The sequence below is a fragment of the Myxocyprinus asiaticus genome, chromosome 4, assembly GCF_019703515.2.
Source record: "Myxocyprinus asiaticus isolate MX2 ecotype Aquarium Trade chromosome 4, UBuf_Myxa_2, whole genome shotgun sequence".
Taxonomy (NCBI): domain Eukaryota; kingdom Metazoa; phylum Chordata; class Actinopteri; order Cypriniformes; family Catostomidae; genus Myxocyprinus; species Myxocyprinus asiaticus.
Window position 1 is genome coordinate 60,760,001 of NC_059347.1, and position 27,155 is coordinate 60,787,155.

Sequence of the window (27,155 nt, forward strand, 5' to 3'; positions counted from 1 at the left end):
TGTAAATGCAAGCGTTAACTGTAGGAGAATATTAAATGACATTAAATACAGAGTTTGAACTTTCATGTTCTGCTCACCCGATCTCATTGAGGTAAGAGAAGATCTCCAGTGGTGTGTTTTTGGATTTTCCCTCTTTAACGTGAGTCACTTTCACTGGCACGCCTGTAAATATGAACATGTATCCGTTTCATCAGCAATAATTCTGAAACATCCTTTTAAACTCACAGACGAAATGTCAATGTTAACGGAAGTGAAACTGCACATGATTCCACATCTCTAACATCTCTTTGTGCGATTAGAAAGTTACAGATAAAATGTTAAAACTGTTTTATCAATTCATAAAAGCCAGTAAAGTAGAAAAACTGTAGTTAATCATCCGAAACATGAAATGTAGAATAATTATTATATAAATGCATAGGTTTCACATATTTGATGCATAGCAGAGGGATCTAGTCAACATGTCTTTAACATAACCCTATTCAAAAAAATATAATCCTCACAGAATGAGTACGGGTGTCCTATTTCAATCTTAATTTGGTGCCAATCGCTATAATGTGGTTCTCGCTCTCGGTGGGGCGCGTGGTGAGTTGTGCGTGGATGCCGCGGAGAACAGCATGAAGCCTCCATATGCGCTATGTCTCCGCGGTTATGCACTCAACAAGCCACGTGATAAGATGCGTGGATTGACGGTCTCAGACGCGGAGGCAACTGAGATTCGTCCTCCGCCACCCAGATTGAGGCGAGTCACTACACCACCACGAGGACCAAGAGCGCACTGGGAATTGGGCATTCCAAATTGGGGAGAAAAAATGTGATGTCTTTGTCCCTTGAACATTTACGGCTAGTTGTCAAACTCATTAAAAACAACAGTGCGAGGCGCTTCAGTCATAGTGATTTTAACGTGAATAATGACCGAAACAGAATGTCATTTTAAAAATGTGGACGATGTTGTTCGGTGGCTGAACGCTCCCTGGATGCCTGGAACTAACTAAAGTGTTTAGATTCCTTTGTTATTTTTTCTGCCTCCTTGGAATAGTCTAGAACAGTCATTGGGAATTATGCTTTCTTTTTATTCTTTTTATCCCCTTTTCTCCCCAATTTGGAATGCCCAATTCCCACTACTTAGTAGGTCCTCGTGGTGGTGCGGTTACTCACCTCAATCCGGGTGGCGGAGGACAAGTCTCAGTTGCCTCCGCTTCTGAGACCGTCAATCCGTGCATCTTATCACGTGACTCATTGTGCATGACACCTCGGAGACTCATAGTATATTGAGGCTCATGCTGCTCTCCACGATCCACGCACAACTTACCACACGCCCCATTGAGAGCGAGAACCACTAATCACAACCACGAGGAGGTTACCCCATGTGACTCTACCCTCCCTAGCAACCGGGCCAATTTGGTTGCTTAGGAGACCTGGCTGGAGTCACTCAGCACGCCCTGGATTCGAACTCGCGACTCCAGGGGTGGTAGTCAGCGTCAATACTCGCTGAGCTACCCTGGCCCCGAGAATTATGCTTTCTAAATTAACTAGTTTTTGTTTTATGTTGGAATCCTAACCCTAACCTCATTTCCAACATTGCTTCATAATTTCTTCCCTAACAAACTTTGTGAAATGTTTTGCTTGAAAAGTCTTTGTGCACTGATCTGATGGAGCAAATCTAATTCAAGGATATTCACATATTTTTAAGTGTGACTTAAGTAATGCGATATGTTCTGGTGTCACTGTAGACCTAAAATGGAAAAAGTCATTTTAATAAAATCGGTCTACTTTTCCTCCACCCGTTTGCTCTGCCCTCCACGTAAACACCCATAAATAAATCATTGTCAGTAGTCGACTTATTCATAGTGTGAAATGATCTGCTCACAGGCCAGAGGTGGGAGAGAATGGATTGGGAAGGAGGGGGAGCAGAAGAAAAGAAAAGGGATGGAGAGACTTTCGAAGCAGTAAGAAAAGATTCTGATGGGTCTCTCTCTCCATGCACGGGTCTCATTAGCATTTAGTACACTTGCAGTTGCCAATCATTGCACGAAAGCCTCGTTCCCGCTCACCCTTTCACAGTGGTAAATGTAAAGCCCTTTTGGAATGGCATGTTAAAGGACTTGTTAAAGGAATGCTTCAGGTTCAATACTCAATTGACAGCAATTGTTGCATAATTTCGATAAAAATAAAAGCAGAAATTGCAGTTATAGTAAGTCAATGGCAGTGAATGGGGCCAATTCATCAGCATATAAATTTGGAAGAATCATCGTGCAGTTCTTGTCCATGCAATGGCAGTTCATAGTGACCACGACTATCAAGCTCTGAAAAGGACAAAAAAGCACCACAAAAGTGTCCATGCAACTTGAGTTCAATATTCCAATCTTTCTGAAGTTAAACGATAACTTTGTGTGAGGAAAAGATCCAAGTCGTTATGCACTGAAAAGCTTTCTTAAATCAAAAATTATGCTCATGTTTGACATCAATGGCATCAAAACTGCCATTGAGGAAGATTATCAGTGAATAACAGCTTAACTTTGGGTCTGTTCCTCACACAGAGTTATTGTACGATTTCAGAAGACTCAGAATATAGCATATCATTCATATGGACTATGTTTATGATACTTCCATGGTATTTTTTTGCCCTTATTAAGGGGTATTTTTCCTTTTCAATGATGAGCTGTTATTGTACGGAAAAGGTCATCATGAACATTCTGCTTAACATCTAGCTTTGCAGCTACAAACTACTCATAACTTAAAGTAGGTGAACTACAGTTAAGTTACTCTTTAAAAAACAGCTAGCTACACTTTAACTACACTGAAGCTATTTAAAGAAGAAAATATTTTGACAAATAGTAAAATCAGGTGATATTATTTAATTCCACAATCAAAAATATCACCTGATAGTTATTTAATTAGGGTGACAATCACTTATGAAAAATAACCATGGATTTACTATAGTAAAACCATAGTAACCACATAATTAAACATGGTTTAGTAAGGGTATAACAGTTAGGATGGCAACATTTAATTGAACATAAATGCATAATTAATATACAGTAGAAAGCACCATATTTTATATAACTGAATAGAAATATAGTGATAAAAAGCAGCAATTAACTAAATATTTTGCTTTGGAAAAGAAGGCAAAGTCCCTTTAAGGCTGAAGTGAATCAGTGAATCATTTATGTGAACAAGTTTGTTTACATGAACTGTCCGAAAGAACTGATTCACTTAAATGATTCGGTTTTCCCAGTGCAATAAATGAGAGCACGATTCAGCTGAGCGTTTTGTTCTGGAAAAGCGACACTATTGTGAAAATAGCTGAGCGACTGTCACGCTACTGAAACATGTAGTTTAGTTAGTAGCGTCGCTACTTTTAGTTAACTAATCCCCAACACTGCAGGATTGGAATGGCATGAGAGTGAGTAAATAATGACAGAACTTTCATTTTGGGTTAACTATTCCTTTTGACATTTATTTTCAGACAAGGGGTTTTGTCAAACGCTCCATTCCCATATCTAAAGTCCCGGGGCCACAGGGCACCCAAAAGAGCAGGGGCCGGCCCCGCTAACAAAGAGCCTGATCCTTTCAAATAGTTAATAATTAGATTAAAAGTTCAAATAAATTAAACACTGCGTGAACTGCGAGTCTCCCGGCCACTTCTCCGTCTCTCTCTCAGTCGATCCGGGTGGACGGCATTCACCGCGCTCTTTCTATTCGCTCCTCGCCTTAGAAAAGCAACAATAGCATAGAAGACACAGTTGTAGGAAAAATTAATGCTTTACATTTTTGCACTCTTTCCCCTTTTCTGCCCTGTTCCCTTTTGAGGGCGCAAGAGAAGACATGGCAAAGAAACGGGGGGTTAAAATGACAAAAGGAAAAAGGTTTCTTTTTTTTATCAATGAGAGAGTGCTGAGAAAGTGAAATGAAGAAAAGACGGAAGAGAATAAAAAAGATAAACCAGGTCTTTACAGGAGTGGGGCGACGGCAGGGGGGTTTCTATTGTGAGAATCAGTGAACCAGCTTTTCTCATGAACACTAAATGGACGTGCTCAAATAACTATGAATACTGATGGCCAATCAAACAGGATCATAGAACACAATGACATCGCTGTGTGATAAAATCACATTACTTGTTCAGCCGGAGTCCCACACACAACTATTGAGATTCTAATTTCAAAAATATGGGAAAGATGTCTTGGGAATCTTTCAGTGACAGTGACGTATTGTTTAAATGCTTAGAAATCATTCAAAGCACAGGACATATTTTATATATGCATACTACATAAACTGACCGACTTAAGCAATGGTCAAGAACTAGACTGGAATAGTACTTACAGTATATACTACTAGGGATGGGAATTGTAAGGAATTGAACGATTCCGGTATCAGGTTCTGATTCCCATTCTTCTTATTGATTCTGGTTATTTAACAAGTCATTTTAGTCCTTTTGAGGAAGAAATATTTGTAAGTAATGCATTTAATTCTTTCTAAAATTGCATTTACTGCCCTCAGCAGCCTGTTTCTAAATGACGACATCATTTCATACATTTCATTTGATCATTTCCGACTTTTCATTTAAAGGAATATTCCGGGTTCAATACAAGTTAAGCTCAATCGACAGCATTTGTGGCATAATGTTGATTACCACAAAAATGTATTTCGATTCATCCCTCCTTTTCTTTAAAAAAAAAAAAAAAAAAAAAAAAAAAAGCAAAAATCGAGATTACAGTTGTTACGAATTGCATCAGGAATGAGGACCCAAAGGCAAAACACTCTCAAGGGAGAAAACAACAAAGAACTTAAAACTGAAAAACAAATTACAAACCGGACTGGAGGTGGAGCAACAAAACACCGACTGAACATGAGAACAAAACAATCTGACAATACAAGAGGAAAAGGAGCACAATATATACAGGTAAGGCACATGAGGAACAGGTGAAGACAATTAACATAACAAGGACTAAAGAGGGAGTGTGATGAGGGTAATGAGGAGGCGGAGTCAGGGAAGCACATGGCAGACAAACACAAAGCCATGTGCTAACAGACAAGACTAAAACGGACACAAGTGCACACAGTGATGAAGGACCGAACACAGGCATGTGCACTCACACAACACACAAGACTAAAACAGACACAAGTGCAGACGTTGATGAAGGACCGAACACAGCCATGTGCACTCACACAACACACAAGACTAAAACAGACACAAGTGCAGACGGTGATGAAGGACCGAACACAGCCATGTGCACTCACACAACACACAAGACTAAAACAGACACAAGTGCAGACGGTGATGAAGGACCGAACACAGCCATGTGCACTAACACAACACACAAGACTAAAACAGACACAAGTGCACACGGTGATGAAGGACCGAACACAGCCATGTGCACTCACACAACACACAAGACTAAAACAGACACAAGTGCAGACGGTGATGAAGGACTGAACACAGCCATGTGCACTAACACAACACACAAGACTAAAACAGACACAAGTGCACACGGTGATGAAGGACCGAACACAGCCATGTGCACTAACACAACACACAAGACTAAAACAGACACAAGTGCACACGGTAATGAAGGACCGAACACAGCCATGTGCACTAACACAACACACAAGACTAAAACAGACACAAGTGCACATGGTGATGAAGGACCGAACACAGCCATGTGCACTCACACAACACACAAGACTAAAACAGACACAAGTGCAGACGGTGATGAAGGACCGAACACAGCCATGTGCACTCACACAACACACAAGACTAAAACAGACACAAGTGCAGACGGTGATGAAGGACCGAACACAGCCATGTGCACTAACACAACACACAAGACTAAAACAGACACAAGTGCACACGGTGATGAAGGACCGAACACAGCCATGTGCACTCACACAACACACAAGACTAAAACAGACACAAGTGCAGACGGTGATGAAGGACCGAACACAGCCATGTGCACTCACACAACACACAAGACTAAAACAGACACAAGTGCACACGGTGATGAAGGACCGAACACAGCCATGTGCACTCACACAACACACAAGTCTAAAACAGACACAAGTGCAGACGGTGATGAAGGACAGAACACAGTCATGCGCACTCACACAACACACAAGACTAAAACAGACACAAGTGCAGACGGTGATGAAGGACCGAACACAGCCATGTGCACTCACACAACACACAAGACTAAAACAGACACAAGTGCACACGGTGATGAAGGACCGAACACAGCCATGTGCACTCACACAACAAACAAGACTAAAACAGACACAAGTGCAGACGGTGATGAAGGACCGAACACAGCCATGTGCACTCACACAACACACAAGTCTAAAACAGACACAAGTGCACACGGTGATGAAGGACCGAACACAGCCATGTGCACTCACACAACACACAAGACTAAAACAGACACAAGTGCACACGGTGATGAAGGACCGAACACAGCCATGTGCACTCACACAACACACAAGTCTAAAACAGACACAAGTGCACATGGTGATGAAGGACAGAACACAGCCATGTGCACTCACACAACAAACAAGACTAAAACAGACACAAGTGCACACGGTGATGAAGGACCGAACACAGCCATGTGCACTCACACAACACACAAGACTAAAACAGACACAAGTGCACACGGTGATGAAGGACCGAACATAGCCATGTGCACTCACACAACAAACAAGACTAAAACAGACACAAGTGCAGACGGTGATGAAGGACCGAACACAGCCATGTGCACTCACACAACACACAAGACTAAAACAGACACAAGTGCAGACGGTGATGAAGGACCGAACACAGCCATGTGCACTCACACAACACACAAGACTAAAACAGACACAAGTGCAGATGGTGATGAAGGACCGAACACAGCCATGTGCACTAACACAACACACAAGACTAAAACAGACACAAGTGCACACGGTGATGAAGGACCGAACACAGCCATGTGCACTCACACAACACACAAGTCTAAAACAGACACAAGTGCACACGGTGATGAAGGACAGAACACAGTCATGCGCACTCACACAACACACAAGACTAAAACAGACACAAGTGCAGACGGTGATGAAGGACCGAACACAGCCATGCGCACTCACACAACACACAAGACTAAAACAGACACAAGTGCAGACGGTGATGAAGGACCGAACACAGCCATGTGCACTCACACAACACACAAGACTAAAACAGACACAAGTACAGACGGTGATGAAGGACCGAACACAGCCATGTGCACTCACACAACACACAAGTCTAAAACAGACACAAGTGCACACGGTGATGAAGGACCGAACACAGCCATGTGCACTCACACAACACACAAGACTAAAACAGACACAAGTGCACACGGTGATGAAGGACCGAACACAGCCATGTGCACTCACACAACACACAAGACTAAAACAGACACAAGTGCACACGGTGATGAAGGACCGAACACAGCCATGTGCACTCACACAACACACAAGACTAAAACAGACACAAGTGCACATGGTGATGAAGAATATGCTAACATACGCCAATGCGAGTGAAAACACTAGAGACCAGAAAACGAAACCAGGCTTCCATTATGACCCGTGCAACACGTCTGGCACCAACAATCATCCATGTGATTATCTAATCAGCCAATCGTGTGGCAGCAGTGCAGTGCATAAAATCATGCAGATACGGGTCAGGAGCTTCAGTTAATGTTCACATCAACCATCAGAATGGGGAAAAGTGTGATCTCAGTGATATGGGCAGTGGCATGATTGTTGGTGCCAGGCGGGCTGGTTTGAGTATTTCTGGGATTTTCACACACAACAGTCTCTAGAATTTACTCCGAATGGTGCCAAAAACAAAAAACATCCAGTGAGCGGCAGATCTGTGGACGGAAACACTTGTTGATGAAAGAGGTCAACAGAGTATGGTCAGACTGGTTTGAAGTCTACGGTAACTCAGATAACCACTCTGTACAATTGTGGCGAGAAGAAAATTAATCTCTGAATGCTGTTCTGAGATGCGGGTTGGAGCTGTTTTGGCGGCACGAGGGGGACCTACACAATATTAGACAGGTGGTTTTAATGTTGTGGCTGATCAGTGTATGTACTTTTACAATTTAAGCGTAAACTTATCACACACTTCTAGCCCTGTCGATGGGTCCGCAGAGTTAAAAGGGTTTTAAACAAACTAGTTTTCATATTATGTTAATTTAATGTTAGATCATGGTTTATCCATCATGTCTCATAGCTCTCATACTAAAGAGCTTGAGATCTGTGCCTTTATTTCTTTAAGAACGTAATGGGACACCAATTTGAACCCTATTCCTTGAAAATGTCATATGCAATGACTGACACACACACAAACACACACACACACACACACACACACACACACACCTTTAATGAACTCGATCTCCAGCACGTCTGGTTCATTAGGTGAATCTTCAGGGTTCTTGGTCATCTGGTAAAGATCTGAAGGCGCATGATTCTGAAAAACATCCGAAAAATCAAAAAGTTTCAATATAATGTCATCACACAGTTCGATCAGCATTGCATCCATCTTTATTTTGCTTTTGTGACAAAAGACTTGATTTAACATATGACACAAGGAAGGAGAAATTATGTATTTGGTCTACTAGATATTGCTGCCAACAAAGCTTGGATGCACTTGACTGAATTTAGAAAGCTTTTGATCTAAATGCTTATACTTAAAAACTTTTAAAATTTGTTTTGTTGACAAATATAAACTGTGCCTTAATATGAATAGTTTTCAAACCATGTGGCCTTGTAACACACTGAACCGGCACGCTAATATACATGAAGAGCAATCATGACTACATATCACACGTTGACTGAGATAACATAAAAAAATTATAAATAAATCCACATATCTTTTCTTGTTGATGCCAAATGCCATGCGTCTAATTAAACTCTACATTATTTTGACTCAAATTCATCCGTCACTTGGTAAAAGCTTGTCAAATCAGACAGATGTCAACATGGACAGGTTGTGTGATGTGAACTCATCCTCAAAAACCATCAAAACTACACAAGGTAAAAGAAAATACCACCCAGAATACATTAAATACAGATTCACTTGTTTGTGTCGACCACAATGTATATAGTGTGCTGAGAGCTTTAGAAACCACTGAATTAATAAATTGAAATGTTTTCAGGACACTTTGGCTTACTTCTGTATGATAAACTATTTTGGTGCCACCTTGGGTCGCCACTTGATGTCAAATCTGTGTCCTGAAGAGAAACCAGTTGAGAAGCACTAAGCTAAAGTGCTGTTGAATTGCCATATTCTGATCATCTGATTAGATGTTGTGCCTAAAGGCATGGAAATGGTTTTGACATTTTTTGCAGAACAAAATATGTGAAGAAAATATTAAAAACAAAAGGCCACATGGTTTGAAAATCCATCAAGTCCCAGATATTTATGCGCTTCCACTGGGTGAAGACAGTAGTGATGTCCCTCCAGCCTGCCCACTGTGTGTGTGTAAGGGGGGACGTGTCTGTCAGATGGTGGTACCCCTACCAATTACCAGAGATTACAGCAAGGTGACAGTCGATGTGTCCCGAGCTGAGGCAAATTGCAGGGGAACTATGCAAAATAACCACTGGGTGCATTTAAATGGAAACCTTTACCAGACAAACATCATCAAACGATAACTAATCTCTGTCACCACGAGTCTAAATGTGCGGCAGTCTTTATCGTCGCTTTAACTAAACAACTCTCTCTGACTGCGCTACATGGCTTTCTTTATTTTCTGCTTCAGTAGTATCTGTCCAGAGATAAAACTATAAGAGTGGTGAAATGGCCTTAAAAGCCATTTGAGGAACTGTCTGGAAGGGTAAAATTAGTGGTTCGAATTTTAACACATGAGACAGTGGGAGCATGATGACTAAAACACTGTTTGGGGAGTCTCTGCGTTTCAAGTATTTTATCATATACACAAAAGCCAGTGCATTTCGATTTGATTGTTCCACACATAAATGCCCAGGTTTATACAGGATATATTGTCATGTGGTTTGTATATAAACATGTTGGGGGCAAATTATGCATTGATAGGGTTGCTTTGTTGGTTTGCAAAATAGCTAAATATAAGTGTTTAAATAGCTAAATATTACACGTTTTTGTTATTAAAATCATTTAAAAAAATGTTTTGATAGTTATATCAACACAGTCTCGTAATAATTTGAACGAGATGGTAAAATTGTAAGATATCATACGACTTGGCTTGTTTAAAAGGTGCATTTATTCCCATGACTGATGTATTTCTATAACCTGTAGTACGCTTCCGTAGTACTGATTTGGGTTAGACTTTACAGTTAGATTTAGCTTGGGTTTAGGGGTAAAATTTAGCCAACTTGTACGATTCCACCATCTCGTACTATTAATACGGCCTGTCATGACACTGGTTGAGTTACATAGTTTGTATATACCTGTATACTGTATATATCTAGTTAAAAATCTTAAAAACCTCACACAACAGGTGATAGTTTGGGACAAAATGCTGGTTTGTAGGAATTGATAAACTTGTCAACACATAAGTTTGACTCGTTTGACCATTTTTCTTACGATAACATTCCCAGATCAACAGGGTTGAATGGTTGAGCTTGACGAACGCAGTCTACAATTTGCATAAAAATCAGGAAATGATGATGGAATTAGATTATTTACTTTACTTCTTCATGAGGGTTCAAAAGTGTTTATGTTCCATGTTCTAGGTGGAAGATCTTGCGTTAACAGGGTTGAGTTCAAATTGTGGGACACAACTAAATATAATGTTTTTGGTAATAAGAATAAGTATAAAATGTTTGTGATATCATTTTTCCTAAACTAAATTTGTTCACAGGGTTGAAAAGTTGAGCGTGTACCTTCAAATTGGTGCATTTTAATAATATCACAAATAAACATTATTTAAAAGCATGATAGGATTGTTGATTTGATTCTTGTAGTGTTTTTCTTACAATAACTGTCACAGGTCAACAGGGTTGAGCTTGACGAACGCAGTCAATGCTAGAATTTGTGTAAAAATTTAGAAATTGTGAAGATTTACTTGTTTTCCCACCATTATGTTGAATGGGTCCAAATAGTGTCACTTCCTTTTGTTCCTTAGCGGTAACAGGGCTGACTGCAAAATGTGGGCCTTAGCAAAATATTTGATTTGTTTGACCATTTTTCTAACGATAATTTTCACAGGTAACAGGATTGATTGGTTGTTCACAGGCAACATGGTTGATTGGTTGTTCACAGGTAACAGGGTTGATTGGTTGTTCACAGGTAACAGGGTTGATTGGTTGTTCACAGGAAACAGGGTTTATTGGTTGTTCAGAGGTAACAGAGTTGAATGGTTGTTCACAGGTAACAGGGTTGATTGGTTGTTCACAGGTAACAGGGCTGATTGGTTGTTCACAGGTAACAGGGTTGATTGGTTGTTCACAGGCAACAGGGCTGATTGGTTGTTCACAGGCAACAGGGCTGATTGGTTGTTCACAGGCAACAGGGCTGATTGGTTGTTCACAGGCAACAGGGTTGATTGGTTGTTCACAGGCAACAGGGCTGATTGGTTGTTCACAGGCAACAGGGTTGATTGGTTGTTCACAGGCAACAGGGCTGATTGGTTGTTCACAGGCAACAGGGTTGATTGGTTGTTCACAGGCAACAGGACTGATTGGTTGTTCACAGGCAACAGGACTGATTGGTTGTTCACAGGCAACAGGGCTGATTGGTTGTTCACAGGCAACAGGGCTGATTAGTTGTTCACAGGCAACAGGGCTGATTAGTTGTTCACAGGCAACAGGGTTGATTGGTTGTTCACAGGCAACAGGGCTGATTGGTTGTTCACAGGCAACAGGGCTGATTAGTTGTTCACAGGCAACAGGGTTGATTGGTTGTTCACAGGCAACAGGGTTGATTGGTTGTTCACAGGCAACAGGACTGATTGGTTGTTCACAGGCAACAGGACTGATTGGTTGTTCACAGGCAACAGGGCTGATTGGTTGTTCACAGGCAACAGGGCTGATTAGTTGTTCACAGGCAACAGGGCTGATTAGTTGTTCACAGGCAACAGGGTTGATTGGTTGTTCACAGGTAACAGGGCTGACTGGTTGAACTTAATGTCAGCTTGAATACATTTAAAATATGGGACTAAATATTATGTTTTTGTTCATTAAAATAAGTTTTGTTTGTCTGAGCATTTTTCGTACAATACTTTGGTAACAGGGTTGAATAGCTGACCTTGTATCTGTCAAATTGCTGCGTTTTAGTACTGTTAAAAGTAACATTGTTTAATGATTTGATTGTCTTAAAACAAATGCAAGAGTTTGAGGGTAAATTCCTGATTGCTAAATTCCTCATCAATTAACAGCTTTTGTGCAAACTCATGAGTGTTAACGACAATGGCAAAAAAAACTTCACTAAAGATTGAGAATCAGGTGCAGCTCAACACACTTCAGTTCTCAGAGGCTCGACAGGAGGAACAGGGTTGATATAATGTGATGGGATCAATGAATTTCAATTCTAACCCCCAGCTGGTGTATCTGGCCTTACCCTGTCACCCTGAAAGACAGGCAAAGGTAGAAGTAATCCACAGAGAGAGAGAGACAGCTTTGGTGGTAAATGGGCCGTGAACAGAACCATCATGTCGCCAGTCTGTGGCTCACTATGCTGCTTTATTCACTTCGCTGTATATTGTTGTCGTGTGAGGCGGCTGAGCGCCCATCCTGAAAGACGGCCGCCGCATGAACTTAGAGCAAGTAAATTTCTCTCTTTCCACGCGTTAGATGCCTCATTTGCTTTCAATCAAAGCTCAGAGTTGAAAGAGAAGGAGAGGGGGACGAGAGTGTCAGAGAGAGGGAAAGAATGACTGAGTGAAGAGATCTGACCACTGGATTGGAAGTGATGCTTAAATCACCGTGTCTCAGAGCTGGAGTTGTTGGTAAATTGGAAAGAGAATAGAGAGGGATGATAAGAGAGGATGATTTGCATTTCAACTCAACAGGATGGAATGGTCTTAAGAATTTTGAGATGTTTATAGTAATTCAGCAACTAACTGTTGAATAAAAACAGAACTGATTTAATATATAAACACAGTATACATTTACTTTAACAGGGAAAGCAGATGCACAGGTAGTCAAATAATTATTCAACCCAAGTCATATAGGCATCGGTCCTTCCATGATATACGATTACACATACAGTATCTCTGTCTCAGCTGCTCATCAACAGTGAAATCTCATTTTCTCTCAACAAATGTTCAGAGCTCAATGAAACTCTGAACATTAGAACTGAGGATAGGATGACGCAAGACTATGAGAGATGAGATATCTCAATGATTTTACATGAGTGAGAGGAGAAGACAGAAGGGACTAGAAGGAATGAGAGGACATGAGAAGAGAGGAGAAGATGAGAAAATAAAAGAAAAAGACAGAGGTGAAACAACACAAGAAATAGAAGGTGAGACAAGAAGAGACCAGATGAGACTAGACCAGAAGAGGCCAGGTAAGAAGAGACCAGAAGAGATGAGACGAGAATAGGTGGAGATGACTTTGCATGAGTGAGAGGAGAGACAAGACACAATGAGATTAGACGAGAAGAGACAAGTCAAGCTAAAATGAGAAGAGAGTGAAGAATCAGACAGAAGAGATGAGATGGAATGAGAGGATATGAGAAGAGAGGAGAAGAGATGATGAGAAAATATAATAGACAATAGGTGAAAAAACATGAGAAAATAAGCATAGAAGACATGAGGAGAGACAAGATGAGGTCAGACCAGGAGAGAAGAGATGGGACAAGATGAGACAAAAGTAGAGATGAGACAAGATTAGTAAAGAAAAAAGATAAGAGACGAGAAGGAGATGAGATGAGAAAAGAAAAGAAGAGACAAGATGAGAAAAGACAAGACAAGATCTGATGTGAAGTGTACAGAAGAAAAGGGGAGTGAAAAGACCAGACGAGACACGACAAGAAGCCACGGGAGACAAGGAGATATCCCAATGACTTTGCATGAGCGAGAGGAGAGACAAGACACAATGAGAGGATATGAGGAGACAGGAAGAGAGTAGGAGAGAGAAGAAAAAAAGAAGACGACAAGAGGTGAGACATGCTGAGGTGAGACCAGAAGAGAGGAGAGATAAGACGGGACAAGACGAGACTAGATGAGTAAAGAAAAGAAGATAAGAGACAAGATGAGGAGAAGAGGTGAGAAGGAGACGAGAAGAGACAAGATGAGAAGAGAAAAGACCAGACCAGACCAAAACAGACGAGATAAGAAGAAACCATAAGAGACGAGAAGAAAAGAGGCCAGGTGAGATGAGAAGAGACGTGATGTAAAGTGAACAGAACAGAGGAAGAGTGAAGAGACCAGAGGAAAATAGAAGAGTTAAGAAAAGAAAAAAGACGGCGGCCTGGGTAGCTCAGCATTATTTGATGCTGACTACCACCCCTGGAGTCGTGAGTTCAAACCCAGGGCATGCTGAGTGATTCCAGCCAGGTCTCCTAAGTAATCAAATTGTCCCGGTTGCTAGGGAGGGTAGAGTCACATGGGGTAACCTCCTCGTGGTCACTATAATGTGGTTCTTGCTCTCAGTGGGGCACGTGGCGAGTTGTGCATGGATGCCGCGGAGAATAGCGTGATGCCTCCACATGCGCTACGTCTCCGCGGTAACGTGCTCAACAAGCCATGTGATAAGATGCGCGGATTGACGGTCTCAGATGCAAACTCAAACTGAGACCCGGATTGAGGCGAGTCACTATGCCACCACAAGGACTTATTGGGAATTCCAGGAAGGGAGGAGAGATGAGATGGGACAAGACAAGACAATAGTAGATATGAGACAAGACGAGACTAGATGAGTAAAGAAAAGATGATAAGAGACCAGGAGACGAGAAGAGATGAGATGAGAAAAGAACAGAAGAGAGGAGACTAGACAAAATAAGACAAGATGAGAAGAGACATGAAGTGAAGAGACAAGACGAGAAGAGAAAAGACCAGACCAGATGAGACGAGACCAGAAGAGATGTGAAGTGAAAAGAAAAGTGAAGAGACCAGACGAGATGAGATCAGAAGAGGCCAAGTGAGACGAGACGAGGAGATATCTCAAAAACTTTACATGAGCGAGAGGAGGGACAAGACTGAGATAATAAGATAAGGTGAGAAGAGAAGAGACAAGTCAAGATGAAATGAGAAGAGAGAGGAGAGATGAGATGAGACGAGACAAGATGAGACAATAGTAGAGATGAAACAATATAAGTGTAGAAAAGATGATAAGAGACAAGGAGACGAGATGAGAAGAGACGAGACAAAACAAGACACTAAGAGATAAGATGAGACCAGATGAGACCAGACGAGAAGACACAAGAAGAGACCAGAAACGATGAGAAGAAGAAAAGAGGCCAGGTAAGATGAGAAGAGACGTGATGTGAAGTGAACAGAAGAGAAGAACAGTGAAGAGACAAAATGAGACGAGGCCAGGTGAGACGAGATGAGAAGAGTTATGATCATGGCTAAACGTTTTGTACTTCAAATAAAATGTACAAAAGCAATCCAGTGAAGTATATTTACCATAATAACATCATACATAATAATAAGTAATGTAGCTGTGAAAACGCAACACTGTTGCATTATAACCATCATTTGAAACATATTGCTATTGTATTTGTTTAGATGAACCTAATTCCTCTACAGTGTGTGACGCTTGTACCCGCTCCCATGAAATCAGCAATTAGCGCGGTGCACTCTGATGACAGGTCAGTGTTTGTGTGTCCTCGGCGCTTCCATAAAACCAGAGACACAATAAACAGAGAGCCGAAAAGAACGCAATGTGTTTTAAGGGCCGAGGGTGATGACCTGGGTCACAGAGGTCACCTGGATGACCTGTGCATTTTGTTAGAGTTTAAATTCATTAGTGTTAGTGGTGTACTAAGGCAAACAAGCATCTGGCATCATGGCAGTGACTGATATTTTCTCTGGAAAATTAAAAAATTGAGTTGTTTATTAATACTAGTTGTTTATGTTATTATCAATAAAGATGAGCTAATATATTCTCTGTATTTCCACATGTGAGCAGGATCTCTTACCTTGGGATTCTCCAGAATTCCAGACTCATAGCTATATTTGAAAAGACACATTTTTACTCTTTTTTTGTCTTTTGAGCAAAAACAACAGTCAAGAAATATCATGCAGAAAACAGATGCGAAACATTATTAAAATTACTGTTAAATTTCATAAGTGTAAATGTTTTATTTATTGCAGTGTGATGGGCTTCACCTGATGTGCATGAGATTGGCATCCATACTCCATGGCGCTTTCGGAGTGACCGGTACAGGAATACCATGTTTCTAAGTGTAGTAAATCAAAACACAGACATATGGCTCCCATTGAAAATCATTTTAACTGATAATGAGCAGAATCCAATACAGAAATCTGATAAATGGCTGTATAGAACACAAACAATGTATGTTCATGTATGGTATATCTGTACATATTTGCAAAATATATTTCAAAATACAACAAAAATGTAACATGTATTTTAGAGCTGAAATATTCTTCTAAAAATCTTCATTTGTGTTCTGCTGAAGAAAGAAAGTCGTTCACATCTAGGATGGCATGAGGGTGAGTAAATGATGAGAGAATTTTCATTTTTGGGTGAACTATCCCTTTAAGTAACAATCTAATAATAAATCTAATAAGTCGGAATGTTTGGGAATGATTTTCAGTCTGAAGTGACACTTGGAATAGTATTAGTCAATCCGAATTATCGCACAATTTAATCATTGAAGTTCAGTCGCTTCCTCTGATAAAGTGGTAACAATCGCCACCTAGTGGTGTGTCAGTTTATATTGCGTGCGTACTGTATATTTTGTTGGATTTGAGGGAGTAACACTCATTAAGGTTTGGAAATGTGAGATGTGAGAACAATTAATGCTGGTCTGAATCCATTTCAGCTTCATTTTCGTAACTCTCTCTCTCTCTCTCGTGTGTTTGATAATACCTCTGCGTACTCCATCAGGTCTTTTCTGCCACGGAAGCGGTTGTAAAATTCCGGAATCCTCCATGGAGCGATGATCTGATGATTTAATGGAGGTGGATCAGAAACTTATAGATAACTGATAGCCTCCGAGGATGTTAATCAATGAATTATGATCAACATACTGTATCTCACCTTCACTTGAGGGTAGAGAGCATAACACGTCAGCTCAAACCGAATTTGGTCATTGCCCTGATAATAAAAAACAAAAACAAAAAAAAAATGTAACTGTAACAAAATGAAACATAATTTTCAATTTAGCAAAATTAAAAATACTTTTAAATGTACAAAATGAATTTTTTTTTAAATTTATTAAAATGAAAAATCCTTTTTAATGCATCAAAATAAAAAATTCTTTTTAATTTATTAAAATGAAAAATACTTTTTAATGCATCAAAATAAAAAATTATTTTTAATTTATTAAAATGAAAAATACTTTTTAATGCATCAAAATAAAAAATTATTTTTAATTTATTAAAATGAAAAATACTTTTTAATGCATCAAAATAAAAAATTCTTTTTAATTTATTAAAATGAAAAATACTTTTTAATGTATCAAAATGAAAAATACTTTTTAATTTATCAAAATAAAAAATACTTTTTAATGTAGCAAAATAAAAAATACTTTTTAATGTAGCAAAATAAAAAATTATTTTTAATTTATTAAAATGAAAAATACTTTTTAATGTAGCAAAATGAAAAATACTTTTTAATGCATCAAAATAAAAAATTCTTTTTAATTTATTAAAATGAAAAATACTTTTTAATGCATCAAAATAAAAAATTCTTTTTAATTTATTAAAATGAAAAATACTTTTTAATGTATCAAAATGAAAAATACTTTTTAATTTATCAAAATAAAAAATACTTTTTAATGTAGCAAAATAAAAAATACTTTTTAATGTAGCAAAATAAAAAATACTTTTTAATGTAGCAAAATAAAAAATACTTTTTAATTTATCAAAATGAAAAATACTTTTTAATGTAGCAAAATAAAAAATACTTTTTAATTTATCAAAATGAAAAATACTTTTTAATGTATCAAAATAAAAAATACTTTTTAATGTAGCAAAATAAAAAATACTTTTTAATGTAGCAAAATAAAAAATACTTTTTAATTTATCAAAATGAAAAATACTTTTTAATGTATCAAAATAAAAAATACTTTTTAATGTAGCAAAATAAAAAATACTTTTTAATTTATCAAAATGAAAAATACTTTTCAATGTAGCAAAATTTAAAATATTTTTTATTTAAAACACTTGTCTTTCATACAACAGCTTCATAATATAAAATGTATTTAACACATTAGATTCGATTTAAACATAACTCTCAGTTTTTAAATTTATTTTTTTATAAACTTCTGAAACAGACACACTTTTAACTTGTGTAAAGTCAGGTGTTATATGATAGAGATGTATCGATGTATCGGCCACTGATATTGATCAATCAGTTATTGACCAAATTAAAACCATCGGCATATCGGTCATAAGCATAAAAACAGCTATATGAAACACAGATGGTTCATTTATCATTAATAACGTAATTATACAGTATGTGTTGTATAAAGTTTTAAATAATTTATTCTGTGTGTAATATAAAGAAAACCCTACTAAAATAATCGAAATCTGAAAAAGTTAAGCATGTCTAATATGCATGATATGAACTTGTGTAAAATGTGAGCTCTACTGTTTAGAAATGCAAAAACAGATGTGCAAAAAAAGTTTTAGAAGTGCAAAATAAATATTTTCCCCACTTCAGTCGTCATTTTTATCTTTCATTATGGCTCTCTCAAAATTAAAAATGTATTTTTAGAACAACAAAATAGCTTTTGTACCTCTTTCTACATTTTTGTAAGGCATAATTCCTAAGCAAAACAGTGATCTGATGACAAAATAAGGTATGTACGTCTTAAAACAGCAGCATCAGTCTATAGTTTTTGATTAAAATATTGGCCAAATATTTTAATATCAGTGCTTCCCTTTCATTCGATGCTACAGGCAAAATATTCCTAAATCAAATCTCACTAAAATCACCTAATTCTAAACTCAGACATTTGTCTCCCTCTAGTGGTAAAAGACCAGCACAGTCTGACACTGTTTTGCTTGAAATATTAAAGGTAAAATGTTTAACTAATGTTCTACCACTACAGAAACTGTGTCTAAAATTATGTTATCAATCTTTTCAGTGTTCTAGAAAAAGCTGTTTAATTCTATGCAAGGGTGCTCCTCACTTTTGGCGGATATCATGTTGACAGGGGGGGTAGTCCCCCCCCCATATTCAAGCCCAATCTGCATGTGGAGATCACATGATTTGTCAAATGAGTCATTGTACTTCTTTAATTTACTTATATAATATTAAATTAGTATTTGATGTATAAATCTTCATTAAAACATACTAAATAAATTAGAAAAAAAATGATATACTGTACTATTTAGTCTATGGGGCATACTGTTTTTCAACAAGAATAGTAGTTTCATTTAGTGAATAATATATAATGTTGCACCTTTCCTGTGGCCCCGTGTGAAACAAACTGAGCTCCTTCCTGTTGGGCGATCTGGACCTGCCGGCGGGCGATACACGGTCGGGCGATAGACGTGCCCAGCAGATAACGGTCTTCATATATGGCATTAGCCTGCACTGACGGCCAGATAAACTCCTCCACAAATTCACAACGCAGGTCTTCAATAAACACCTGATCGACAAACAAACATAGTTTATTTCATAACAGAGTAATAAACATTTCACAACAGTATAATCATTAATGCATTATGAAAACTAACATGAATGAATTATAATGTTTTAACGCACTTACTGCAATTCAGCTGTGAGTGAGAATGATTTGGCTTTTCATTACCTTCTTTGCTCCAAGTTTCTCTGCTTTCTTCCGGGCAGCATCAAAGTCCTCGTCCTGTCCAATGTTTGCCTACAACATAATAATGAGGTGACTTGTGTACATAATCATACTGAGATAACGTTTTAGAAGTTCTCATTTATGCATGTTCTAATTGTATTCTATATTTTCACTTTATTTATCTCATAACTTCTTGTTTACTTCAGTGGACCTTGATCATACAAACAGTTTCTGACATAAACTTTTTAACAGCCATTCAGTGTGTCTGTAATCTTCATCAGTGGTGTGTTCTGATAGGGTCACAGACAGCAGAGAAAATTAATGCTACAGTCAAAAAACTACAATGCAAATAACCATATAATCATATATCGTTAGTATTGCAAAATAAAGACTTATCAGCTTTTAAAAGAGAGGAGAAATCACTTTAAATATATTTTGTTGTTGATTAGTTGGATTAATTGCATGGATTTATTTTATAGGAAACCCTTTGAAATATGAACACAAAATAGGTTTGGAAAAATTCTTCAACAGAAGAAAAGATTTTCACTAGACACTGCTTTAACCCTTACCAAATATTAGTAGCCAAAAGTATAATTTTTTGTTGTTTTTCTGTTTTTCCATAATATATCTTAGGATAAGAGTAGTTAGAAATTGTGTGTGTGTGTGAGTGCATGTGTTGATACTACAAATGAATCAAAAATCACGCTAGTGGCCTTTCATTACTCTAAGTGTCCAAAAATCTCTCCAAGCAAGTATTCAGGTGTTTTATTTAACATTAAAATGGAATAACTTAAAACCATGAATGCAAACATCTCTACATATAAAAATACTTAAACTTATATAAATAAATAACCCAAAAATAAAGATCAACTCATATGGACGCCTTAGTTCTTCACTCCAGAAAATATGCGTTGAGCGCCCTCTTGTGCGCAGTCTGTCTGTGTATGTGCGCTCTGGCTCTGCTCACCCATGTGGGATAGCCCGTTTTCAAATATGGATTCTAACACTCTTTTGACATCCCATGATGATGATCTAACACATCTATGATGCAAAGGATTGTGTTTCAGCGAATCGCTCCCAGAGAAACTGTCGCTAAAGAGAATCCATTAACAATAGCCATCATAGCTGTCATGACACTCTTTGAGGAATATTTCAGCATCTACTCATCATATTATGCTGAGTTTAGGCTTGTTTGATTCAGAATCATCTGCTGGAATTTTCTATATCATGTTTATTTTTCATGAAGTAATAAACCAAAATGTGACCAAAATTGAGTTTATCTGTTTATCATACATGTGGATTTCACACATGAATACTCACTGTAGTTTGGTTTCTGAGTGAAACAAATTTGCTCGTTGTATTCTGCTTATCAAGACCTTGTATATGACACATGGCTGTGTGATCTTTTTGAGCTTTTTACTGGTTTTAAATATAATTTTTGCAATTGCAAATTTGCAAGTTAATGGAACTTTGAATGGAACAGTTCTGGGGGCCTGGGTAGCTCAGCAAGTAAAGACACTGACTACCAAACCTGGAGTCGCAAGTTTGAATCCAGGGCGTGCTGAGTAACTCCAGTCAGGCTAAGCAACCAATTGGCCTGGTTGCTAGGGTGGGTAGAGTCACGTTGGGTTAACCTCCTCGTGGTCGCTATAATGTGTGGTTCTCGCTCTCGGTGGGGCGCGTGGTGAGTTGTGCGTGGATGCCGCAGAGGATAGCATGAAGCCTCCATACATGCTAGGTCTCCACAGTAACCTCGTGATAAGATGTGCGGATTAACAGTCTCAGACGTGGAGGCAACTGAGATTCGTCCTCCGTCACCTGGATTGAGGTAAGTCACTACGCCACCACGAGGACTGAGAGCGCATTGGGAATTGGGCATGCCAAATTGGGGAGAAAATCCAAATAAATACATACAGAAAATAAATAAAAATGGAACAGTTCTAATTTATCAGCAAATTCTAAAGTAGTTTTTTAGAATTGGTCAGATCAACTACAGGTATATTCATTGTAATGATAAGAGTCTAAGCTTTAAAACGACTTTCTTTTTTGTGATTTGCACCCCCTCTCAACTCCGTGTTTGAGAGGTTTTAAACTAAATGGGTTATTACAGACACAAACACTTGCATCACTGAGCTTCACTTTGCAGATATTATAGTCTTTCTTAAAGGAGCACCAAGTTATTTTTGTATTTATGTTGTCTTGAACTTACACTGACACCTAGGGGCATGGATGCTGCAACATTCAAACGCAATCGTTTTTAGTTACCAATGCTATTGTAGAAATTCACTATTCATAGTCAGTCGTGATTAATTTAACCCATGAGTGAAAGTGTCCAGTAGCTGGGCGGTTACTGCAAGTAACAGTTTCGCTTAACTCGGTTGCAGACAAAGAGAGAAATAGGTCGAGCAGCACGTATTACCAGATCCAGGGATTATTATCCCAGTTGATTTGGCAGGACAGATGATAGCTGGGAAAAGGGTGCACACCGCTGCTATCGATATTTGCTATAGTTTTATATATAGCACAACCTTGCACTGCAGTAGCAGGTCAGACAAGAAGGATACAGAGCCCAGTTGAGCACCACAGCGCTACTGAATCCACTGTTGTGGAGGGTCACCAAGATGACCAGTTATGCCAGCAGGACAAGTTACGCCTGCGAGGTGAACAGCAGGAGGATACAACTGTTAACCCACAGACAAGAGAGCAAAGGCAAGATAATGAAAAGGAGCCAGGGAAAAGGAAACAAATTAACTAGCCTAGATCTTACGATAATGAAGCCTGGTGCAAACTAGACCAAGACTTGTGCTCCACCTTGGAGAATGCACTCAGCAGAAGGGTGGAGGCCAAGTTTAATATGTTTAGTGACATTGTATATGAAGAATGTGTAGGTATATTTGGAGAAGCATCACTGAAGAAGCATGGTCCCAGGGTGATGGGTAGGAGAGAAAAGGAAATACTTCAGCTGCTGAAAGAGCGGATGAGCATGAGAAGGAGGACTTGAAGGTATTGTGGGACTGCATAAGGGCTAGGTTGTCGGTTTTGAGGAGTGCAGAGAGAATTTGACAGTGGAGGAGGAGGAAGAAGCATGAAAGAATTCATCAAGGATACTTTTAAATTGGCCAGAAATCTTCTCTAAGAGAAGAAGAGTGGAAAGCTGGTCTAGATCATCACATGAAAGAACAACTAGGGGATCCCCATAAAGATAGCCCGCTAGGCTCACCCGGATATGTCCCTCAGCCAGCGGGGCCAGTAGTGGGATTTGATGTAGCTCCACCCAAGCTTGCCACATTGTCTTTCAGACATAGCATTGTTTGGAAGAAATATCTTACAACTGCCAATAAAGTCCATCACCCTGGGTTACAAGCAGAGAAAACCAGGCTGTTCTTAGAACTACTGGAATGAACAGCCAGTCCGCGAGGGCTTGTTAAGCCCAGGTCTGAACAGGGCACTCCTGGAAGGCAGAGACGGTTTTAAAAAGGGCCAGCCAGCAGCAGCAAATGCACTGGAAAGTATGGGAAGGTGCATCTAATAGAGTTTTAGGATGGGCTGACCTGTGGAAGATACCCCAGGCCAGGCTAAATTTTCAAATAAGATCCACCTATGACACTCTTCAAGCCCTGGAAATTTGTCTCTATGGTATGATGGTATAAAGAGGAGAGTTGTCCCCTCTGCGAAGTCCCAAGAGCAAATCTGCAGCACATGTTGGCTGGGTGCAAGACCAAATTGGCACAAGGACGGTACAGGTACGGCATCATGGATGTCAGGTGTCAAGGGTTTATTGGAAAATCAATGTTGAAAAAACATTGGTATCTTTGGATCAGCGTTGAAGAAGTCTCTAAAGGAAATGGCAGAAGAAGCAGAAAAACTGAGCTCTGGCTATGGTTAAGAAGGAAGGATGAAAAGTGGGGTGTGCTGAAGTGAGAAAGTAGGAATAGGGAACAGTTGCTATATGTGGTGAGGTAGCAAGTACAAGAGGAAAAGGGTGGGGAGGAATTATTTGGGGTGGGGTGGCTGACGCAGACTCGCGGCTCGCCTCTCACGTAGTTCTCCTAATTAATCTGTTGGAGGACTGGTTTAAGGACAGGCACCGTCGTTCCACTGATGAGCTAGGCAATCAGCATTCATATGGAAACGCAGATCATAGATGAGCTGAGTGCTTAGCGTTCCCACAGAAACACCAATCAGTGGCACCTGAAACACATGAGGGAAAACACAGACACACATAGACATGGCACACAGATGAGACAGACAGACAGTCAGGGGAGGCAGTCATGCCCGACTGTGACAGTACCCCTCCCCTGATGGACACCTTCTGGCATCCACAACACACACACCAACACAAGAGAGACCAACCAGGGAGGGAGGGAAGAAAGACAAGACATGGAGCATGAGTGTCCGGATCCCGACACAAGAACCAAAACCGAACCATACAGAAAAGTCAGAATACAGACACCATGCTCCAAACATGAAACACAAAACCGGCCGAAGAGCGCATGGCAGGGAAACCACAACCCAAAGCCATGCGCTCTCACACAGACAAAAACAAGGACAGGAGGGGGCCTGGATAGCTCAGCGAGTATTGACGCTGACTACCACCCCTGGAGTCGTGAGTTCGAATCCAGGGTGTGCTGAGAATTGGAATTCCAAATTGGGAGAAAAGGGGATAAAAAAATATAAAAAACAAGGATAGGTAGAGCACATGGTCAAGAGAGAACCCCTGAGCCATGCACTCAACACAGAACAAGAGTGTCAGGATCCTATCACTACAAAAACCCAGACTGACAGAGTGACAGGAACCTGACACTATCCCCTCTCAAAAGGATGCCTCCTGGTGTCCCAAAAGAGGAACATCAAACACCAGACAAGATAAACAGAACAGTCACTAACACAGAACAGAAAGAAAAAAAGGGAAGGGAGGAAAAGCAAGGGAGGGAAGGGAGGAAAAGCAAGGGAGGAACCAGCAGGGCAGTCCAAGTTGGAGGGACTGGGAGGAGGTTTAAGGAAGGGAGCAGGGTCCAGCGACCTGGGAGGAGGCTTCAGGGAGGAGACTGAGTCTGGTGGCCTTGGAAGGGGCCTCAGAAAAGGGACAGGGTCTGGCAGCCAGGGATGTGGATCCGTCCAGATGTCCGGAGGCAGGGGAGGAGGTTTTAGGTAGGGAATGAGGGAGGAGAGGAGGGTGGCAAGGACTGGAAGGGCAGCAGACTGGGCGGCAGCCACTTGGGACTGGACAGACTGGACGGTAGCCAAAGGGAACTGGACAGACTTGATGACCACAGGGAACTGGACAGGCTTATCAATGGCCACAGGAAATTGGACTGGCTCGTTGACGGCCTCAGGAAACTAAACGGACTCGTCGACGAACACAGGAAACAGGATAGGCTCATCAACGGCCTCAGGGAACTGAACAGACTTGATAACCACAGGGAATTGGACAGGCTCATCAACAGCCGCCATGTTCGGGAGCGCTGCCAGCACCTAGGGAACGGCCACCGTGGCTGTGGACACTGACAGTGGCGAGGGAGCAGCCTCCATGGCCATGAGTGCTGACAGGGGAACGGAGCCGTGCTTCCCCGGGCAGATTGGAGCCAGTCCTCCGGCCCCTGGCTTACAGAACGCCCTGCCACGTTTTCGATGGATGGAAGGGGTCTCCCCCACCCCTGGCGGTGGTTCTCCCGCTCCAGGCAGTTGGCCACAAGCCCCTCCCTGCTCGCGGTCGGCGGTCCTCTTGACCCCACCATGTTTTAGAGGCTGGTAGGGGTCTCTTCCGCCCCTGGCAGCAGCCCTGACCACTCCAGGCAGTCGGCTAAGAGCCCCTCCTCCCCTCATGGTTGGCGGCTGTTCCTCCGCTCTCAGGCGGCCAGGCTCCTCCATCCCACGGTGGATGGCCGCGGCTGCTCAGTTTTCGGTGGACAGTAGTGGCGAGGACTCTACTACGGTGCATCCCTCCTCCTTCCCAGTCTTCGGCACCAGTGTAACAAGGTAAAAGGGAAAGGAGGAGGCGAGAACCAGCTTGACAACATAAATAAAGTTTAATGATAAACTTCAACAAAACACACAAACATAAACACATTGGGCAGCTGCCTGTAATTCTCTCTCTCTCGTGCTGCCGCCTCCGGTCGCCTTTATCCCTCTCGGGCTTGATCAGCCTGATTAGGGGCCAGGTGTGCAGCATCACAGCCCGGCCCCATCCTCCACCCTGCCACACACCTAAAGCTCAAATACATGCAAATAAAAATCTTTCAAACATATTTACATTGGGGAGGGGAAAGAGACAGGGATGCCCTCTCTCTCCCCTGTTATTTGAACTGGCCATTAAAACACTGGCAGTAGCTGTAAGAGGTAATCCAAATATTAAGGGCATAAAATGGAACAAAACAGATTGTAAAATATACTTGGGTGTTAATGTAAGTAGAAAATTAGTTTTGACGTTTACTACTACATTTTACATTTACATTTATTCATTTGGCAGACGCTTTTATCCAAAGCGACTTACAAAAGAGGAAAACATATAGCGAATCATCTTAGGAGACAATGGTATAAAAAGTGCTGTATTACAAAGTATCACTAGCATCATAATAGTATTCAATACTAAGATGTGTATATTACGAAACTGGAAATCAGTAATGGCACCATCAATAACACAGTGGTGGAATGAACTATTATCATATAGTCGCTCAGAAAAAACTATGTATAATTTAAAGAGACAATCAGAGAAATCTTATAAAATATGGAATCCAATTCAAATATTGGAAAGTTAATTGTGTGAATCTGAAAATGGATATGGATGGTTTAACATGTACCGAGTATAAGTTGAAATCATTGATAAATTGATCTATCTATCTATGGGTACATCTTTGATACCATTGATTAGTTTATTTTCACCAATGACTAGGAAATTGAATTCTGTTGTGAAGTTTTGATGTTTTGAGACCCTTTAAGGTGATAGCAGCATTTAGAAGAAATCGAAATTTAAAAGTTATGTTAGTGCATGCTTGATTTATACAACATTCTGCTTAGAAACCTAAGTTTCTATCTTGGCATCTTCATTTTAAATCCAGAAAAAAAAAATTTCAACAAATTTTCCTACTTGAGGAGTCCCATTTTACAAACTTTTACATTGCAAAGTTGCAATGTGATTTATGTTATAGAGTGTACAAAATGTGGGAAATGATATATAGGTGAAACAAAACATACCCTAGCAGTTCATTTAAAACAACGTTTATATCAGGTGGGTCGCCAGGAGCCGGACAAAATATTATATTCTCATTTT

General features: G+C 40.1%; 1 protein-coding gene across 1 annotated transcript in view; it reads right to left on the minus strand.

Annotated features, from left to right (window-relative positions):
• The window catches only part of LOC127440033 (argininosuccinate synthase), a 54,443-nt gene that overhangs the window by 23,279 nt on the left and 4,009 nt on the right, over window positions 1-27,155 (minus strand). Inside the window, exons 3-10 of the mRNA XM_051696410.1 lie at window positions 19,889-19,957; window positions 19,538-19,726; window positions 17,167-17,223; window positions 16,996-17,070; window positions 16,272-16,342; window positions 16,082-16,112; window positions 8,392-8,482; window positions 78-162 (exon numbers count right to left, since the gene is read on the minus strand). Coding sequence (XP_051552370.1) covers window positions 78-162; window positions 8,392-8,482; window positions 16,082-16,112; window positions 16,272-16,342; window positions 16,996-17,070; window positions 17,167-17,223; window positions 19,538-19,726; window positions 19,889-19,957 — 668 coding nt within the window. The remainder of the gene's footprint in view (window positions 1-77; window positions 163-8,391; window positions 8,483-16,081; window positions 16,113-16,271; window positions 16,343-16,995; window positions 17,071-17,166; window positions 17,224-19,537; window positions 19,727-19,888; window positions 19,958-27,155) is intronic.